At 31.2% G+C, this 21664-nt stretch overlaps 1 protein-coding gene across 1 annotated transcript in view; it reads right to left on the bottom strand.

The window, feature by feature from the left end:
- The window catches only part of LOC105623602 (TOX high mobility group box family member 3-like), a 227896-nt gene that overhangs the window by 81748 nt on the left and 124484 nt on the right, over positions 1 to 21664 (bottom strand). Inside the window, 1 exon segment of the mRNA XM_012204989.1 lies at positions 11121 to 11236. Within this exon segment, the coding sequence (XP_012060379.1) occupies positions 11121 to 11236 (116 nt within the window).

Genomic DNA, 21664 nt, shown 5'->3' with positions numbered 1-21664 from the left:
CTTTTAAACTTAAAGTTAACTTAAACGTTTTAAAGTTTTAACTTTTTAACGTTTAAGTTTAACTTTTTACGTTTACGTTATTTACTATAGTAGTAGGTAAACATAAGAAAATATAGTACTAAAAAGTTCTGAAAAAATTCTAGAGGACTTTTCGAGTTTAGTCCGCTCTATTTATCTATTTGGCGATTATTTTGGAACACTCTGTATATGAGGATCTACAATTTAAAATGTCGTTTCCGAAGCAATTGTTGATATGGAGATTTTCTGGATAAGTATACTCGGTGGTTTGTCCTTCCAGAGGAGCTATGAGCGTATAATAAATTTTCGGTTCTGCCAGGAATCGAACCTTGGATCTCTAGCATAGCAGACGAGTAATGTGTTGTCTACTATACTAGACGCTCGCGCGCTCAATCGCGGTTTAAAAACTGTATCGCTTAAAAAAACAAGAAAAAAAAGAATAGATAATTTGATAAGGGCATATTAACCTTCCGTTGGGTGAAAAGTTAATCTGAGTGATACATAACACGGTTTTTCGGAGAAAAATTAATGTTTCAATTTTATATAATGTTTCAGTTTTATAGTACAGTTTTATAGTACAGTTTTAATAAAATGGTTAATGCGTGATTTGATACACCGCGCTCGATCATACTAAAAATCAAACCGACAGAAGGTTAAGAGAGGAACCTGGTTTAGAGAATCAAAATTTTCGTTTTTTTTGTTTTAATCGATAATATTACTCTTTAAAAATATATTCGTAAAGTTTTAGACGAAATTCGAAATACTTTTGTAGTTATATAGTCTGAGAGACAAGTGCATCGCGCAGATATACAGCGATATCTGCACGATATCGAAAACTTCAAACGCGTTTTTCTCAAAATCACTTTTTCGAAATTGGCAAGATAACTCAAAAACTATTTGACCAATCAATTTCGTCCAAAGTTTTTTAGTTACACAATTGTAAACCATCCTAAAAGAACTAAAAACATTTGTTAAAAAAAATTAGTATAAATAATTATTTCTGCATAAAAAAGTCGAAATTTTATGTTCAAAATCGTAATAACTTTTCTTTTAAAATTCCACAATTTTTACAATTTGATACTTTTCTCCTATTTTTTTTTAGTTCATTTAAGATAAAATATTATCTAATTTCAAAAAATTTTTCGTTTTTTGATTCTGGCAAGAATGCTCCACATTGTACGCCAATTAACAACGTCTGTGTCGAAGTATAATAATAATGATAATGTACAACTTATTATTGTATTCATTATTTTCATATTAAAAAATTATATTGTATTATTGAAATACATAACAAATCACCCCTAAAATTTTAAAAAGATCGGTTTCATAGCTTCATAAGAAATTTGCAAAAAATAGTTACTTTTATAGAAAGAATTTTCTTTATTTTTTTCTTGATTTTTTATTCTAAAATATCATCTCATATAAAGAAACCCTTGTGTTAGAGAGATATTAAGAAATCTTTTTTTCAATGAACAAAATCGGCACTTTTGATAAAAAATTTTACACAAAGTATAAAGCTATTATCGATTGTTAACTTTTGGAAATAAAACTTGAATATATTTGTCTCTCGAGAAATCTGAGCTCTTGTCATTAGAACATCTCAATTTTCCGTTTGTTCTAACTCTCAAATATAGTTTCCGTTTGTTGTTACTCTCAAATACAATAGTTCACAATTAGTTATGAGATACTTTTTATTTTATTTTATATTTTGATCATTCGATGTGTAATTTTAATCGTTTTTGCTAATATTTGATTTTGAAATTACAATATATTATATCTTTTTATTTTTTAATATACAACTTTATATAGATAATTTTTAGTTTTAATTTTATAACCGTATATTTACATTTTTGAAAATTATTTTTATAACTATTTCTCCACTTTGACTATTTCTAACTTTGAAGATTTGTAACTTGACAATGTATTGTATTTCACGACATATATTTATATTTATATTTATTTTTATTTTTGTTAAATCATTATTTTTATGTGCTATTGTAATTATGATTTTAGACTAAAACATTGTGTTCAGTGGTTTATCAATTATCTGTAATTCCAAACTTTTGCGACTGTGCTTTTTAAGAACTACTATACAAGAACCGTTAACGATTATCAAGCGTTCATTGTGCATTGTCATATTCATATACCAAGTAATGCTGCTTTGGTGTTTTCACGTTTTTATATTGAGAAATTTTCATAACCAACTACAATGATAGATGTACATTACGATGAAACTTTTATATTATTAGAATTCATGTTTTAGATTATGTTACATTATTTTGTATCAAGATCATTATTCGAATGAGTGTTTGATTTTTATATTGTTTATATCAAGATTAACATTGAAATGATTCAATTCAAGGGTCGGAATATTTGTTAATAAATTTTGTTTTTTGATAACTTAGCATTAAGACCTTGATTGGCTCGTAGCTCTATTTTTATTATATTAATTTTATAAAATTATTTCAGCTTTAATTCTTATATTATTTTTGAATATATTTTCCATAAATTTGACATTAAAATAGGAGTTAAGGTTACAAATTAAATAAATTATAAATTTTTAAAAAAGGTATCATAATAGATAACTTTATTCTTCCACAATCAAAATGTTAATTTAGTAAATGTAGTCACAAATAATGAAATTTAAACTTTTACTACTAAATTTGTATACATTTTTACTAATTTAATAAAAGTATGTATAAATAAAAATATGTCAATTGATCACATATCAATTTATATGCTAACATGAATATATAGGGATGCTTCCGATACACTACAGATCAGTAAATCGGGTTGTCTATCTGCCTATGGGTAGAGGCATGCTTTATTGGTAATGCAGAATAAGATTAGATCGCAAGTCCGGCGGAGAATGAGACAAGAGAAATTGAATTTTACATGATGATATAATATAAAATTCAATAATATAATATAAAATATGTATTTAATAATACAAATAATATCTGATTTAATCTAACATAAATGAAATTTAATAAATTTAATTAACATTTTAAAAATAATTATAAATTATAATTATATAATTTTAAATATAATTATAAATTATAAGACGGAATGTAAAATTTCTTTTCTATCAGTAAAGCGTGCCTCTGCCTATAGGCAATCCGATTTACTGATCTGTAGATATCAGAAGAGCACCCAGTATATGTTGAGGTTATATGTTTATGCTCTGTAGTGACAAGTATATGCATTTTATGTATTAAATATTTGCCTTACTAAATGAATGAATTTACAACATTAAAAATAATGAAAATTGAAAAAATTAGACAGGTTAGACTTCTACGCAAGATAGGTATCATATACCATAAACAAAGTTATAACATTATATGTTGCTGCCAGTAATAAACATTCAATCATATTCATTTTTTTTAAATCACAATGCATTTTAATATTTAATTCCTCAATGTTTCTTCTCAATTAGAACTTATTATTATGATATGCGCGGAAGGAGTTCCTGTTATATAGATGTTATATAGATGTCACAAATTTCGTAATTTCATTAGTGATAAACATCTACGCTTATCTCGGTTCACGCAGCAGAATGATGCTTTTTTATGCCAAATTTGTTCGTTCCGAAAAAAAACCGCTTTAAATAAGTATATCATTCATTTTTGACTAAAGAGAATAATTATCATATGCATTAAAATATTTTTTATTATAATAACTGACAACTCGCAATATGTTTGTACTAACGTATTGTAGCAAATGAATACATCGTCTAATATAATAAATAAATAAATTTATTAGGAGTAGCAGACATTTTTATATACAGTTAATACATTTTATAACAAAAAACAAAATTGCAAAAAGTGCAAAACCGGTTTATGAATCAATTATATGCATCAATCATATTGCAATGTAATAAACATACCAAAAGAACATATAATATGCTGTAAGCGCTGCAGTTTATAAAATCGAAATTACAGTCCATAAGATCGAAACTATTGTATATTATGTGCATATTTTTTTAAGATCTTAAGAAATATGCTGCTCAAACAATTAAGAGATGAGTTAGAAATAATGGGAAATAAAAGTAAAAGACAAATATGACAAACAGAGAATATGGCAATACAATTCCGCAAAACCAGAAGTACACAAAAAAGTATGTTCTGTTATGAAGATGTGAAAATATATACCTTACCAAATGAGATAAAGTAATATGAAAGACTTGAACCGTTTAAACAAATTAAAAAATTATAATACTATAATAAAATGTGCGTGTTTATGAAATCAATAGTCGAATTCATTGTTGCCCTTTTTCCGCGATGCGGACAATTGGTTATCTAGAGCTCGATCGCATCGAGTAACTTCGTATCATGAGCGATATTGTAACCATTTATCGATTTTTAAATCCTTATTTAATTATTTTATAATTCTTATTAATGACAGTAACGATGTTATTGTATTGTTGTCGCGCAGCTTTTTTACCATGTGTAAAACAATAAATTGTATAACAATATCATTGCTGTCGTTACTGAATGAAGGCCTTATTAATTCAAACTGAGATTATTTAAGGTTAAGCAGGTAAGTTTACTATTATAATTTTGTTCTTTAAATATGAATTTGATATCAAAATTGTATTCTTTGTACAGTTTTAAGAATTTGCTATATAAAAATTAAAGACTTTTGTATTTATATGTTCTGAATATAATATATTCATATGCTTTATGCGGACGTGAGATCTGGATTTATATGAAAAAATTTTTGATAAATATTCACAAAAGGCACTTTTAAAAATTAATGACCTTGGCATATACAAAATCCGCCATCAAAATCAGGATAAAATGAACAATTTGTTTAAATTAAATTCTATTCATCAAAATGTAAAAATTACAAAAAAATTTTTGTATATCACTATTCTGGTATTTTTTTTTAGAGTAAAATTACTCTTTATAACTCTCTTTTGCTTCGATGACTGCTTCGATCTTCGGCCTGAAGCACTGACACGCTCTCTGCAACGCGTCCTTATTCATATTGACGAATACCGTCTCGATAGAGGTCTGGAGAGATGTCACATTGGGATATCGACTTGTTGGTCACTCGTTCAATGACGCTCCACACGTAATAGTAATTCAACGGATTCAAATCTGGACTGAAAGATTTTCTCGTCTGGAAAAACTTGATGCATCCCGCAGCTTCGTTTTTCAACGAACACAGAAATAAGTTACAACGAGCAACTTTGTTCAGCTTAGCAGAAAGCATTTGTCGAATTTTTATCAAATAAAACTTGAAGCGTAAGCTCCTCTTCAGCAATTCAACACATTGTAATGTCACTCACACTCAATGTTTTTGCCAACGTTGTCAGAGACAGCCTTGGGTCCTCCGAGATGAGTTCTTGAGCCCTTTCGATAATTGCTGGAATCCTTATCGATTTTTCTTTGGAATGTTTCTTTCTCGTCGGGTTGGCAGAATTCGACGAGAACGTTTTCGAACGTTTTCAAAGTCAAATATTTAACCGCAATATCATAAACAGTCGAACTCGGGTATTCGAAGAACCGAATAATTTCGGTCAGTGAATGTCCAGCGTTAAGTCCTCCGCACTCGATCTTATCTGTTCGGATATTTTGAGGTTTACAAACATCTGATTTGCCCGAATGTCAACAACGCCGACCTGTTGCCGAAGTTAAATGAGGCGGAAAATTCAAATTTAAATTAAAACTATTCTAAATTAAAAACTATTCTATACTCTTCTTTGCTTAATGATTTTCTATGCAAAAGGAGTTCCATCCTATCTCCCTCCTTGTCAAGGAATGCACGACTTTCCATGCGAAGCAATTTTCAGCCCACTTATCCTTCTGCTTCATAGGCGCACGATTTCCATGCAAAGCAACTTTCATCCCACCTCCCTCCCCCCTCCCCTCCTGCTTCATGGGCGCACGACTTCCACGCAAAGTGACTTTCAACTCATCTTGCCAAAGAGCGTCCGAATTTCCAAAGCAACTCGCTTGGCGAGATGGGATGGAATTAACAGGAATTGCCACAGAAAATAAATTTTAAAATTCCCTGACTTTTCTAGATTTTCCATGGAAAATTTTCCAATATAAAATATATAAATTTTAACATTTAAAGTCAAGAATTGTAGGAAAACTAGTCTTAGCTATTATTAAAAACAATGTAAAAAAGATTAATAGCATACTAAAATTTTGGGTACAAATTCAAGTCAACAAAAAATAAATTAATATAGTATTGGAAAAAAGAACGCAGTTATGAAAAAGAGCGGTCAAAAATAAAGAATAAAATATAAATTTTAATTATTTTATTCGTTTAAAGTGTGCGAGTTTTGAATGTATTTTAAATAAATGTCAGATATAATATTAAAAAATTATAACAATTATCTGGAATAGGAACAGTTTGAGGAAATTGTGAACAAATTTCAAAATTCCAGATTTTTTCCCCTATTTTCCCCTTTTCTCAGTTCTCCATTCCAACCAATTTCAATTTCCCTAACTTTTCCCGGTTTTCCAGGTAAATGGTAATCTCGGTGCAATCCTGAAACTCGCTTCGCGTGGAATTAAGTCGTGCGTTCTTGAAGCAAGGGAGGGTAGGATAAAAGTCGCGCGCCCTTGAAACAGTGAAGAAGTGAGGTGAAAGTCGCTTCGCGTGAAAATCGTGCGCCCCTTGGCAGAGAGGGCGATGGAATGGGAGTTGTTCCGCGAAAGTCAAAATGTATTTTTAAAGCCAAAAATTCCTGTTTTTTATAGTAAAAAAGATACACATTATTTTTGAAACTTTTTTATTTATAACTTTTTAATGAATAACAAGCGATGGCTAAAACTTTTTGGAGCTCAGAGTTATGATCTTGATAACATATATCAAGGTCATTGATTTTTGAAAGTACTGACCTTTTATGAATATTTATCAAATTTTTCATATATTAACATGTATTAAACAACTTGCACAACTTAATTCTCAGTCTTTTTCATTGAACATTGATACTAATTTATAAAAAATCGAATAGTTACCTAATCTTCAAAATAATCTCCCTTGCTTTCTATACATTTGCGCCATCTTTTGGGGACCTGCCGAATTCCACTTCGGAAAAAAGAGAGTTGTTTTGAATTTATTAATTCGATACTTTCCTCGACATCCTTAACATAAGTGAAATGAGTATCAGGTGATGTTGCAGGGATTTAAAAAAGTGATTATCTGAACAGGCGAAGTCTGGAGAATATGGATGCAGTAAAATTTCTCAGCCCAAATCGGTGATTGTTTTCAAAGTTATCGCGTTATCTTGAAGCAAGATGATTTTCCTTTTTCCCTTGCCGAAGGCTTTTTCTCCTTCAATGCATCACTAACACGAAACATTTGCTGCTGATAATGTTGAGTAATGTCCGTTTCACCAGATTGGAGCAATTCGTAATAAATGACGCCCTGTTGATCCCACATATACACAGAAACATCTTCTTGGCGTGGATATTTGATTTTGCAGTACTAGTCGAAGGCTGTCCCGAATAAACCCACAATTTTCGGATCTTCAGATTACTGTAGAGAATTTTTCATCGCAGATCTTGTGCAGAAAATCCTTCTTTTTGAATCGAGATAGCAATGACACAGCAATATCATAGCGTTTACGCTTGTTCTCAGCTGTGAATTCATGAGGAACATAATGACTTTCCTTTTAAATTCTCCCCAGCTTATGTAGACGCTTAGAAATTGCCGTGTTACTCCGAGTTTCTGTGCGAGTTTTGACTGTGTGCGACAGAAATTGTCGTCCAAAAGTTATTCCAGTTCCTCATCGTTGATTTCTTTAGCTATCCCGGACGTTTTTCATCATTAAGATCGAAATTTCCTCTTAAACCATTGGAACCAGGATGCTGTTTCTTACAGATACTGTAAGAAACAGCATCTTTTCTCAAAGCCGAACAAATCCTATCCTGTGCTTCAGCGGCACTTTTTTTTAATTGAAAAGCGAAAAGAAGGCAATGCCTTAAATGCTGCTTCTCGACTGATATTGCTTTAACACTTTTTTTTTAAGTTAGATAATACAACCGTCAACAATTACAGTACGTTTGAAAGCTTAAAGATGGCGCTCCAATATGACTATATAATGGAAAAGATATGTAAATTTGAATAGGTACTCATCGATTGAAGTTAGGCACCGAGAATTAAGCTGTCTCACCCGGATGCTAGCAGAGAAAAAGAAGACTGTTACCGAAAACGGACTATTCCCAGTGACGGAGATACGCAGTTGTATCTCTTAATTATTTTTGCTGTCTGCATCTGTTATTTGCGCGTTTTTAATGCCGATCCTGTTTTACAGGAAGAATATAAGGATGCCAAAACTCCAGAGTACAAACCTCGTACGTGGAACAGGGTGCACGAGATACGTGCTTCCAGGATGATGCAACTTCCCAATAGGACAGCTAGCTAGAATCGTCCAAGAAAACTACAGCAGCCTAATGCCCATATTCATAGTCAGGCCTTATATTTAAAAACGGAAAGATAAAGACCATACACCAGATATCGTTAGCGATTGATTATATTTGATTACAATACATTATAATCTAATTCCACATAATTAAATACTTAAACGTTTCGGCCTTACATTAGGCCATCTTCAGTATATAATAATTACAAAATATTTATGCACCAACAACGATTCGTCTAAGTGTATTGTCTTATGACATGTCTACTTGTAACTGCTTTATTTGACTGCGTTATTTAACAATAGTTTTTTATTCTTAATCAGCAAATTGATGTTAGTCCGAAAGGATAAAAATGATTACATCCAAAAGCACTCGTCTTTTTATTATAAAAATTTAAGTAGTTCAAATGTTTCCTTTTTTAGTTGTTACATTGAACCTTATATTTAAAGCTTCCTTAAATTTTTTAATTTACCTTTCCTCAGTAGTCAATAAAATAATTCGTAGAATAGCTGAAAATAAATTTAAGGAAGCCTTAAATATAAGGCCTGACTATGAATACGGGCATAAGACTCGATTAAGAAGAATTGTGTAAGGCAGAATTCCGTGTGAGAAACGAGAGGAGTAATTAATTCAGAGAAGGCTACCCTTCGAATTTCGCGTCAAACCGCGCGACGTTACACAGTTATTGCGGCCCCATGTTCGAGGGATCGCGCGATATGGTTATCGGCCAATCAGGTGCGGGGATAGTCGAAGTCTCGAAAGGAATCTGCGTGGTCCCCTGCTGAGCCCCCGAAAAGAAATCACTAATCACTTGCGTTGTGGCACGAGCTCCGAGAGGATAATAACAAAGAGAGGACGCAGAATCCACAGAGGGAAAGAGAGAGTAAGAGCAAAGCTGCTGAACTGCTATCAAAAGAATAGAGAAGGAGGATTTACCGGTGAGACAAGCATTAAAGCATTATAAAGCTGTCGATCCCCAACATTGTGATATTGAGTGAATCGTATGTGTCGAATTCGAGTCGAAAGGCTATAGCTCATATAAGGAATTATCATAAATAATTAATTTTTTGGATGCTGCATGCCATTCACTCGAAATTAGTATTTTCGCGTAATGTTCGCCACCCTCTTGCCATAATCTTGTCGTCGTGTTTCGTTTTGAGCGTAATTATATGTTAGATCGTCGTATTTTACAATACGCATTAGTTTTGAGTCATGACTTTCTGCGTTGACGGGACCACTCGGGTTCCATGTAAAGTGGATATCATTTATATGACGTTTTGCAGAAAGGTCTCAATTAACTGTAATATTCGTTCGATTGGCGAAATTGTTGCAATTCTCGCGATAATAGCATGTCCGCGTTCTTTTTGTGTTACGCGCATATTCAATGGTTTCCGCCATTCTAGCGATCTCATACTACCGAAATACGAATAATCATAGCTATTGTATATTGCGTACATGATTGTTTGTCTAATGTACTCTTAAGAGATCAAATAGACGTCTGTTATTCTTTTATTATTGAGAAAATTACAATTCTTATAGTCTTTCTCTCGTCTTCCGATATATTTCCGCTCCAAATAACCCATCATCTCTGTCTATTTCAGGACTGAGCAGTCATAGTGAAAATCATTGCTAAAATGTAAATGTTATTTAGAATAATAAAAAGGGCACCAAAATAAATATCGAGTGCCTGCTTTCTGCGATGCTTGATTCCAATTATCTGAAGATGAGTCTTAGATATAATGCATCGTATGTTCTTTTTATACACACTGGCTGTGTTTGTTTGTATTTCAAATTTACATTAAATAAAGTTTTTTAATTGCAATTGATGTACTTTAATATTGTACTGTAATATTGATGTACTTTACGTTTTATTACCGATTTCTCGGAATATCTCGTATTAGGAGCACAATTTTTTGTCTACGATTTATTCACTTTTTATTCACTTTTAACATTTTTTTAATTTAAAAAAAAATAGAATTTGAATTAAGTTTTACATAACATTATCTTAAAGCTTATTAAATTCCTTTCAAAATAATCTATTATTTTTTTAAATTCTGCCCATAGATTTCTAGCATTTATGCAAAATGAACTCGGTATCTATAATAAATGCCTTTCCTTATGCATTAATAAATTACTAATGTCTAAATTCTAAGCAGAATCGTAAGGCTCGTAACATATTCTTATAAAACTTGTAAGAATTTTTAAGTGCTTATATTTTTATATAATATATAATTTTCACAGACAGCTTTTTACATATAAAATTAGAATATTAGTCATAAATTCTTCTAAGTTTTGCGAGAACGCATTACAAGTCTTACGATTCTGCTTAGAATTAAATTTATAAAGTTTAGATTAATTCAGTAATTGAGATTTACTGATTATTTATAAGTATTATATTTTTTCATAAATAGTTGAAAAAACTAAATAAAGATTCATTAATTTATTTATTCTCTCTTTCACTCTCCTTACTTCTCTCTCTTTCACTCTACAAAGTTTCTTTCAACTTCTACAGCATTAATATTCTTCGTCTCGCCTAAATTACAAAGTCACAAGCTAGAATTTGAAAGCAAGTTTTTTCATTTTTTATATTCTCTATTAATCAATTCACGATATTGTACCCGTGTAGATAGATAATTAAAAAATGCATGAATTTTATGTACAAAAGCATCTAATTTGTACCGTTGGATATTAACAATAACTCAAGAATAAAATCATACTCACCTGACATTGATCGGTTGCATCGAATGCTCTTGCTGCAAATAGAGCTGTTGCTGATATCCATTAGTGTCCAGATTGAGACCATCCGACGATTGTTGCATACTGCTACTTTGAATCATCTGTATAATGTAATTATTTAATAAATAATGTAATAATTTAATGTAATAATTTAATATAAATAAAGTAAATAAATAAATTCCTAACAAATTGCATAATTCATAAAAAAATTCTTAGCCGCAATTAGATTATTTTTTTTGTTCTTTTGTTTTAAATATGCAGACCATAAAAATAATACGTAGCCACGTGAATATTCAAATTATTTACTTTTTCCCGTATTAATATCCTAAATATTATATATAAAAAATTCGTTGAGAAATAATAATGTCACGCTATGAAATAATATTACATGATAATATTATTTCTCTTTTCTCGCTGATAAAGATAAAAAAATTTCTATTGCGCGTTTCAACATCTCTTTATCTCTTTATTTCGAGATCAAAACGGAGAAAATGATGAACATGCGTCTAAAACTAATGTCTTGAATGTTACATGAATAATGCTCAAATACGGAAGTTATTAAATGGCTGATACATCGTCTGATATCATTATTTTATTTTTCTTACTAGGCAATGCGCGCGCGCGTGTGTGTGTGTGTGTACATACATGCATACATCATTATGTATTGTTAAGTGTTACCATTTATACCATATTATATATATATAAGTTGTGATTATGTTTGTTTCACGAAAATAAGCATTCAATAAATTAATCAAATAATGAAGAATATGTAGAAATATAGAACAGAGAACATTTAAAAATTGTATTCTTAAAGTAAGAAGATTATGTATTTTGTAAATTTTCATAACACGTATTCTTAATCAACATTTTTTTCTTTCTGTCAGTAGAATGTCTTCTCAAACTAGAATATAGTTTAACTTCATGATAAAATAGACGATCTACGCCGCAAATGTTCTGTATTTTTTATAAACTAGTATGTCTGCATATATTTATAGCAAAACTTTTAGGGTTTTTTCTACCCTGAAACTTTCAAAAAATTGAAATTTTTTTGTTTAAATCGATAGTTTAGGATTAAGAATATAAAATTTTTTTTCCGAAAGTGAAATTCCCAATATTAACAATGAAGATAGTTGATTATATCGAGCACAATAATCGGTGCTTCCATGCCGTTAACTGTTCCGTTTATGAATAGTTCCATTCATTATTAGACGTTATAATTATAATAATAAAATATAACAAATATAGTACATGTACTGTATTTGATGTTGGCACACAATTTTAATATCTAAAGACATTGGTAATCTCGGCGCTAAAGTACGTATACACTACCGTACTTTACGCGAACCGGTGAATTGCGGAGGACTGAGATTATCTCAATAAAGGGCAGAACCGATTCTATGTATGCTTAATCGATAAACTCTGATTGTATAGTACGTGTTTTTATTTTTTTCTCTACGTGTCCTACGAGCGGAGATATTGCGAAGCAAAATACAAATTTGAAACTTTTAATGTAAGAAATGTCGTCGTCGTCATCGTCGCCGCTACGGAGTGGGGGAAATGTTCTTTTGGAATTTTTGACGCAAGAGGCAAATGTGGCACTAGCAATGCATGGTCACATCACACATAGTCAGCCAGTGTTGCGAGCGCTGCGACGGATCTGCACATTCTACACATTCTACACTCTGCAGAGATTATAAGTGAAGTTTACAGTCACGCGATTGCGGAGGAATTGAATAAGTGCAATTGTAATTAAAGCTATATATAATATTTTAGTTATCTCAAATTAAATGTCTAGATTATCCAAATAATATCGAGATTATCGGAACTGGAATCCTATTTATACGGCACCTTTAATCGGATTTAATAACAGTGATGAAAATACATTCGCATATAAAAATAAGTAAAGATTTGACAAAAAAAGTGTCACTTTGTCTTATGAATGATTAGTTATTAAAGTCAATGACTATTCAAGTTAAGAAGTTTGTCACAGCAACGAAATATTACGATGCAAGCATACATTGCAGATACTGTAGTATTCCGCATCCGCAAGTTCCGCTTAATGGGACATAGGAAAATGAATTCCTGCGGATCGGAAATCACACACACACACACACACACACACACACACATATATATATATATATATATATATATATATATATATACAGGGACATTGTTGACTATGTTTTGTGTATCATCTCATTTTAATTTTGATTTATATTTTCTGTATACTATATATATGACATTCATATTCTAATCATATTGACCTCCGTATTTATTTGGAGATTTAATTAATTACTTCTAGAGTTATATTCAAATTCCCACTAGAGCTATCCAGGTATCACTGTCTATTCTTGTTGTTATTTACCCAATGTTAAATAAAGATGACATAACACCTAGAAAACAGGTGGGAATCTGAGCACGCCTCAGCATGTTGATTAACCATACGCTTGTAGGAGGCAGTTTTCTCCGTTTAAACCAACTTAACAAGATTAATTTTTATGAGTATATGTACATGTATGTATACGCACACGCAAGTATCGGCGGGATTCGCAAAAGAAATGAGGCCGCAGACTTTTGCATGACATATAATAACGCATAGTGCGAATCAGAATCTTTCCTCCCATTCCATGGAAAAGAAGAATTTCGATTAGTTGATTCCCTTATGCATTATGAGAGTCTGTGCTAATAAATTTGCGCAATAGAAAACGGCGGAATCGGCAGAATGAAGTTACGACCAATTACGAATGTTTCACAGTTCCGCATCCCATAGTAGCGCACCCCGAGGATGCCGTCCTATAGAGCGGAAATTGGCAACGGAACTCGCAGAATCAACACGAATCACAGCCATTTCGTTTTCTTTCTTTTCCTAAATCCTTTATGTCTTTTATCCCGTTCAATGGAATAAGCAGAACACGCGAAATAATATAAAATCATACTTTTTATGTTATTTACAATACTTGTAATAATAAAAATAGTATTTTAATATAAATATGATAATGTATAACAAACTATTATAGTAATCATTAATCTTCTTTAGCAGTAAAATATTTTTAACATAGTCGTAAAATAATCTCATGATTGACTGAAACTTGATTCCGTTTCCGCATTTACCGCTCAATGGGATATAAGAGAAAGAAAATAAATCGTAGGCTGCTGATTAATATCTACATTCATATTTACTGTAATTATCGAATCATTAACATTCTGCTATTGTCCATATTAATGAAGACAAAAACAGTATGTTATCAATCGCATTATATGGATAATGGTTATAATATACATCAACAGCATATAACATTGAGGTTATGTGCAACTATCGTTCATTCTGCAAATTGTAAATGGTGAAATTATAGCAAAAATAACGGAACGACTGTGATTCGTCATGTTGATTCCGCGAATTTCGTTCCGTTGTCAATTTCCACTCTATGGAACGGCACTTTGAGGCCGATATTCAGTCGATTCTTATTTTAAGACCGTCTTAAGTAATGTCTTAAGTCGCTAATGCGGCCCTTTAATTGGCTCATGACATCTTAAGACTATACTTAAGACGGCTATGCCATTCCGAACAAAAGAAAATAACATACCCTACCTGTTTGGGGCCTAACCGGCTCGAAGTTGCAGCGTAGACAATGCTCGCTTAGAATATTTTTAATAAATCTATGAAGACAATGGGATGTGAGAACAGTCTTTTTAGAGTAGTCTTTTTATTGTCTAGGCTGCAACTTCTAGGCGTTAGGTCCCAAGCGGATAAAATGTTATTTTTTTTGTTTGAGGCGGCGTAATCCCGAAGCACTAATCTATATACCCCTGTCTACATGACAGATTTTCTAACTTCAACAACTACAATTATAGTAGTCATGCGCCCCTTTGCAGAGGGGAGGGGAGTGAGAGTCGCTTCATGTAGAAAGTCGAAACCCATATGAAACAGTACAATTATAGATTTAGCTCATTTAACTGTTTTTTTAAAAAGATAAGTTTGTACAAGTAACAACAGACAGTACCATTTGTGCTTTACTTTTTAATTTGATAGAATTTAACTTGATTAAGATTGTAGCATCTGGGTTTTAATTTTTCATTTGATACATTAATTTTTTTCGAAGAGTAATAATTTTTGACAGAGAATTAAAATTGCCATTACTTGGGTTGGAATAAGATCTTATCAATCTTATCCTTCAATAAGAATATCCTTGAAGAAAAATTAAAATTATTATTAATTAGATTGGATACTTAGGTTTTATTCGAGAAGCATGTGTTCTTAGCGCCTTTTTTTATCTTTTTTAGAAAGATTTGTACTGATATCACGCATTTTATAGTGACGAACGTCTTTATAAACAATTTACTTTATAATTGATAATTCAAGAAATAGATTTTCATGTATTTGTACGAAATTTGGAGAAATCACTTTTTCATTATCATTTTGTAGCTTATAGATTATCGGTCAGTACATCCATGTGCTTAAAATACGACAAAATGGATTGTTATTGAAACTAATCGCGTTTTTCTCAGAATGATATTTTTAAAAACATATGGACACTAGAAAACTACCATAAAATTAATTCAAATGCTTTAAAATTTGGCTCAGTTGTCAATTGAATTATCTAAAGAAATACCTGTGATTTTTGCGATAACTTATATATTTTTTTGTTATCCATATTTTATGTCGAATTTTTACGTGAAAATTGAACATTTTTTTTTCACGTATGCACCATTTTCATATTTTTCAATATCTTTTAATTCTGTCAGGTGATTTTTGCGATAACTTATATATTTTTTTTGTTATCCATATTTTATGTCGAATTTTTACGTGAAAATTGAACATTTTTTTTTCACGTATGCACCATTTTCATATTTTTCAATATCTTTTAATTCTGTCAGGTATTTCTTTAGCAAATTTAATGTAAATTAAAAATAATTTTTTAATTTTTGACTACAGCGTACTTTGGATCTGTTCTGCTGTTCACCGCAAATACCTTCATCCATACCTTCATGCAGGTCAAAAAATGTGCTGTAGCGCCGCTATTTTGACTTTTAGAATTACAATTTTTGTACATTTTGTACATCAAAATATGAGTAAGAAATAAGTATAAAAAGATTTTATATTATAATAACATGAGCATGAGGACGTGACTACATAATTGTTTATCCGGACGAGACATTGGCATAATTCAAAATATTTACATTCAAACAAAATGTTAAATAGTAAACACTCAAATATACGTATATTCGTGTGATAATATGCTCGAGTTGAAAAAAAATTAATAAGTAAGTGTAATTAAATATTAAAATGTACCTTAGAAATACTTGAAAATAAAAATTCGTTATAAGTTTTGGCTATTGATTATTGACGTATACGTATCAACATTATAGTGTAACGGCGAGCTATTGAACATATAAAATAATTTCATAAGTAATCATTAGTATTCGCTATATAATGGCGGAGATATTAAGGGGAGGGGGGCCACAATATTTACACTAACATAATACCACCTTTCCTCTATCCAAGTAGAATGTTAGAAAACTGTCGAAAAAACGTCAGTAATAATTACAAGTTTTTAATATGTTATAAGTGTCTGTATAGAAAACATTAGAAATAACGATCAATTAAACGTTTATGAAACCAGTATAAAAACTTATAAAATTAAACTTATAAAATGTTTTTCTTTACTGTAAAAAAAACCATTTAAAAATGTTTACCTACAAGTTTAACTAACGTTTCTACAATATCTATATAATCCATTTTTAAAGGGTCCTGGACGTTCATTCACTGATAAAAAGTATGTAATTTTATATAGAAGTTATATGTATAGGATCGGAAAATTACCTAAATATAACGGAAATTTTCTAGAAAAGACAATTTTCTGTTATATATAGATAATTTTCCGGTCATATAAATGTGATTTCCAAAATTACATACATTTTTTTTAAGTGTTTGTTTTCTAGTGCGCAGAGTATACACCGCTGATATACGAGTAAGTGAGATAACAGCATTTATAAATGCTGTTGATGTATTCAATATATTGAATGAAGAAATAAAATTCGAAATATATTTCAATTAATATTTTTATTTATGATAATAAAAACAGATATACTCAGACATACATTTTTTTAAAGGACTTTTTTTTCATGTAGCATACAAATGTATTATTATATATATGTATAATATATACATATACGTAAATACATATTTTAATATACAGGGTGTTCGGTGAGACTATTGCAATAACTCACAGGAAGGTAGATGGTACTAAACTGAGTCAAAAAATCGTCTACCATTTTGCAATTTTGTAATAGTGCATTTTTGTAAGTTAACAAGATATTAATTACAAAAAATTACCGAATATTGGTGTTCAATAATTTTTTACTCAAATACTGTCATCTTTATAGAAAAATTACAAGAGACAAAAATAATTTATTTTCTTTTCATAGAATTCTGAGAATTTTTTCAGAATTTTTTATCAACTTTTTAGTACTGCATTTTCTTATTTTTATCAACATGAGAAAATATAGTAGTAAAAATTCTGAAAAAATTCTCAGAAACTTATGAGAAAAAAAGCAACTTTTGTGTTGCTGTTATTCTGTAAAGTTGATAATATTTGAATAAAAAATTATTGAAGACCAATACTTAACAATTTTTAGTAATTAATATCTTGTTAATTATTGCGAAAATTGCAAAATAAAGACTGAATGATGATGACTTTTTGACTCAGTTTAGTCTCATCTACTTTCTTGTGAATTATTGCTAGAGTGCCGAACACCCGGTACACGCGCGCGCGCGCATACACACCATACATACGTATAAATCATCATCAATATACATATAATAAAGATTCTCAACTCGTGATCTTTGATTTTATTATTTATTTATTATATATAGTTTTGACCACCCAATCAGCAAGCGAATCCCATCTCTTATAATATACAACTCTACTATAGAATACCTCAAGTAAGAGCTATTACAGACAGAGCACAAATGAGGCAAAATCGGAAATGAGTTTGTGCAATAATCTGCTACACAGCCAGGCATTGGGTGTTTTTTAACGTACACAGATAACACTGTGTTTTACACAAAGTGTTCCAATTATGACACAGTGTTACACTGCTTGACACAGTAAAAAGCTAAGTATGAATGTAAAATATGTCAATGTTATCAACTATTTAAAAAGGTAACTGTACTTATTTTGCAATAAAACCTTTGCAATAAAACCCTCTAAAAATCGTCAATTCTGAAAAAATTATAACTTAAGTCTAAATAAAAATCGTAAATCTATTATTGATATGTTAAATATGATTATAAGAATAAAATGAAAAACTGCAATGCATTATGATGTCATACTATGAAACTAAATTGCTTCCCAACAAGTATTTTACACAGTGTAACATCTCTGTGTCCTAGCTAGAAAACAGTCATTGTAACTTGACAAATTCATATCTTCATTTCATTAAAATGATATATAATTCCAATGCGATCCTTCACCACTCACTTAATTCTTTTCATTTATATTTTATCTTAAAAAAATAATGATTTTAAAACGTTTATATAACATGGTTATTTAACCAGTTCCTAAAAAATGTTTTTAAAGTAACTTTGAACGGTTTCAAAACAAAAATAAACATTCCTAAACATTTTAACTTGAGTATGTAAAAGAATAAACACAAAAGAGGTAATATCGTCGTAGTTCATAAACAAATAGTGGAAATATTTTTATGGAAGTATTTTTTTCAGTGTTTTAATATTAATATTTATATGTTAAATTATGGTAATCCATATTTTATTCATTTATCTTAGGATTTACATACTAAATTTATTAAATTAGTTTCTAAATTTGCTGAACGTTATCTATCTCAGACAATGCATTTATACTTGTCATTTGTAAAGAGTATATATTTTTTATGTATTAATAGATGATTAAATATTGTAATTAAACGTATAAGTGATAGTGCACTGTGATCGTGTTCGCGAACGACAGCACAACTTCGTCACGTGCTCTACTTTTTTTTACTTAAAAAAATTTCCGTACAAGATAAGCATAAGGTCGACAGCCAGATAGAGTTTTCACAAATATCAGAGCTTTCCGCTAAATAAATTGGACGCCACGAAGAGCGTGCCTCTCTTTCGTAATTTTCGCCTACTTTAAATTAATTGCTTAAAATTTCAATTTGCGATCAATGGCATCAGGGGTGGATCATAAAAGTGGGGAAATTATCGGAGGACGAGAGAGGTATGTTGCAAGAATCATACACAAATTTATAATAAAATAGATAACATTGTATTTCATACGGAGCTTCGCTCCGTAATATATAGGCCAAATGCCGGGAGTTTTCCCGCGGATTCATGCAGGCCGTTCGGCCCCTTCTAATCGGGACCTTGACACGCGTCAATTGTCAATCACGCGGCGGCATATCGTATAGATTCTTGCGAGCCGCGAATCCTCGCGCCTTAGAGCGCGCAATACAAATTTACATGGACACCTGCGTCGTCTGTAGCTTCTAGGTTATTCGAGCTGGGACGGAATGTCCCTGGCAGCTCCACTTGGCTCCATGTCGAGATATCTGCATCTCCGACTGGCGTTTGTATTTGCCATCAGGTGTGCCAGTAGTTTTCGCCTTCCGTTCTGTAAGCGGTGCGATACAATAAAGTTTGAGGGCAACAGCGCATTATCAAAAATATATGAAATTCTATGACTTGCGTATCCGGACTTCCTAGTCCAGCGTCGCACCTTCGTCCTTCATGGTGGTTTTCCTTCTTCTCATGGTGGGTGAGACAACAAGATCACAAAGCAATATCTTAGCCACCGAGCACAATACGTCGACGACTGTAAATCTAAATGCGAAATTAACTATTAAAAGAAATAGATTCTTAACAAAAAAAGAAATAAAAAAAAGTAGATAAACGAATAAATAGCGCATGTTTGAATGTGCGCTCGCCCTCCGAGCCAAGAGGAAGATTTCCCGTAGATACTCCAAGACTGTGACGGACAAAAATTGTCACATCACAGCACTTAAAACACACCTCTTTCGCTGGTTTTAAATAAAATTTCTTTGGAACATTTTCGAATTAATGAAGAATCCCATACATGCTGGCCTAAATCACTTTTTGAATTATTCTGTGAAATATTACGTTATATTTAACATAGTCTATACTTTAATATAGTCTATACTTTTTGTTGAAGTCAAGTATGATATGTTTGAATATTTTATTGAATTGCGATATTAACATATTATATGACTTCAATAAAGCATAATAATTTTCTTATATTTAAAAATACTCACTGAGATGTTTTATTTTAACTGGTTGCTTTATTGGTTTATGGTTTATTTTAACATCGTCTATGAAAATATTGTCGTCACTAATAATCTTTTCCGAAGTATAGATTCTTCCACATATTTTGGTTCATCTGTGAAACTTGTAGATGTATAAGCTTCTGAAATGTGATATTCTAATTCTATATATAAATTAAATAATAAATAATAAACGCGCTCACGCGCTCATAAATAATAAACTCGCTCATTTCTCTGACGAAATACTTACTTTACTTTTACTTCCTTCACATGAAGCGTGTTAATAGACATATGTTGCAGATAACATATACCACTTTGTGTTAATGACAATTACAGAGATCAAGAGATTGCTATGTTAATGCGAATATGTACTTGCCTCGATCCAAATGATGCGATAGCATTATCCAAAATTTTTTTAATCGAAGATATATATATTATTTCTCGTTTGAAGGGAAAAGTTGGTAATAAAAGAAATGTCAACGATGCCAATATTACATCATCGGCCAAAGAGACTTCTCTCAAATTTTTTTACACGTTACACTTTTACGTGGTGAATATGTCTGTAAAGCTATTATATCATGTTGGCATCGCCATCGAAATAACAACAATGTTGATTGTGACTGACTGTTAGCAGCGCTGTATAGTATTGAGTATGGGAAAAAGTTCGTGGCGATTTTTTAGTAAAATTAAAGTGTTTTTCTTAGAATATTGAAATCAATTTATTTAAACCAAATATGCTCCATTATTTTCTATAATATTTTGCCATTTTTGGGGCAGAGCCATAATTCCATTGCGATAGAACTTCTGTGGTTTCTGATCGAAAAACTGCTTCAAGTGATTTTCACAAGCCTCTTTTGAAGCTAGCTTTACACCATTAAGAGAGTTCTGCAGAGACCTAAACAAATGATAGTCTGAGGGTGCTATGTCAGGACTATTCGGTGAATGCATTAAAACTTCCCAACCAAGCTCTCGCAATTTTTGCCGAGTCATCAAAAATGTGTGTGGTCGAGTGTTGTCGTGATGGAAGACGACATCTCTCCTATTGATTAATTCTTCCTCTCATTTGCTTGTTGTAATCTCTGCAGTTGTTCATAGTAGAGTTCGGAATTAATTGTTTGATTAGACGATAACAGCTCAGTGAACGATTCCCTTCCACACACACACACACACACACACACACACACACACACACACCGCACCGCCCGCCCGCCCGCCCGCCGCACGCACGCACCTACCTTTACCTTCCT

The sequence above is a fragment of the Atta cephalotes genome (assembly GCF_000143395.1).
Source record: "Atta cephalotes unplaced genomic scaffold scaffold00060, whole genome shotgun sequence".
In the NCBI taxonomy this organism is placed as follows: Eukaryota; Metazoa; Arthropoda; class Insecta; order Hymenoptera; family Formicidae; genus Atta; species Atta cephalotes.
The sequence above is the reverse complement of the archived record's forward strand: the minus strand, read 5'-3'. Positions and strand labels throughout refer to the sequence as shown.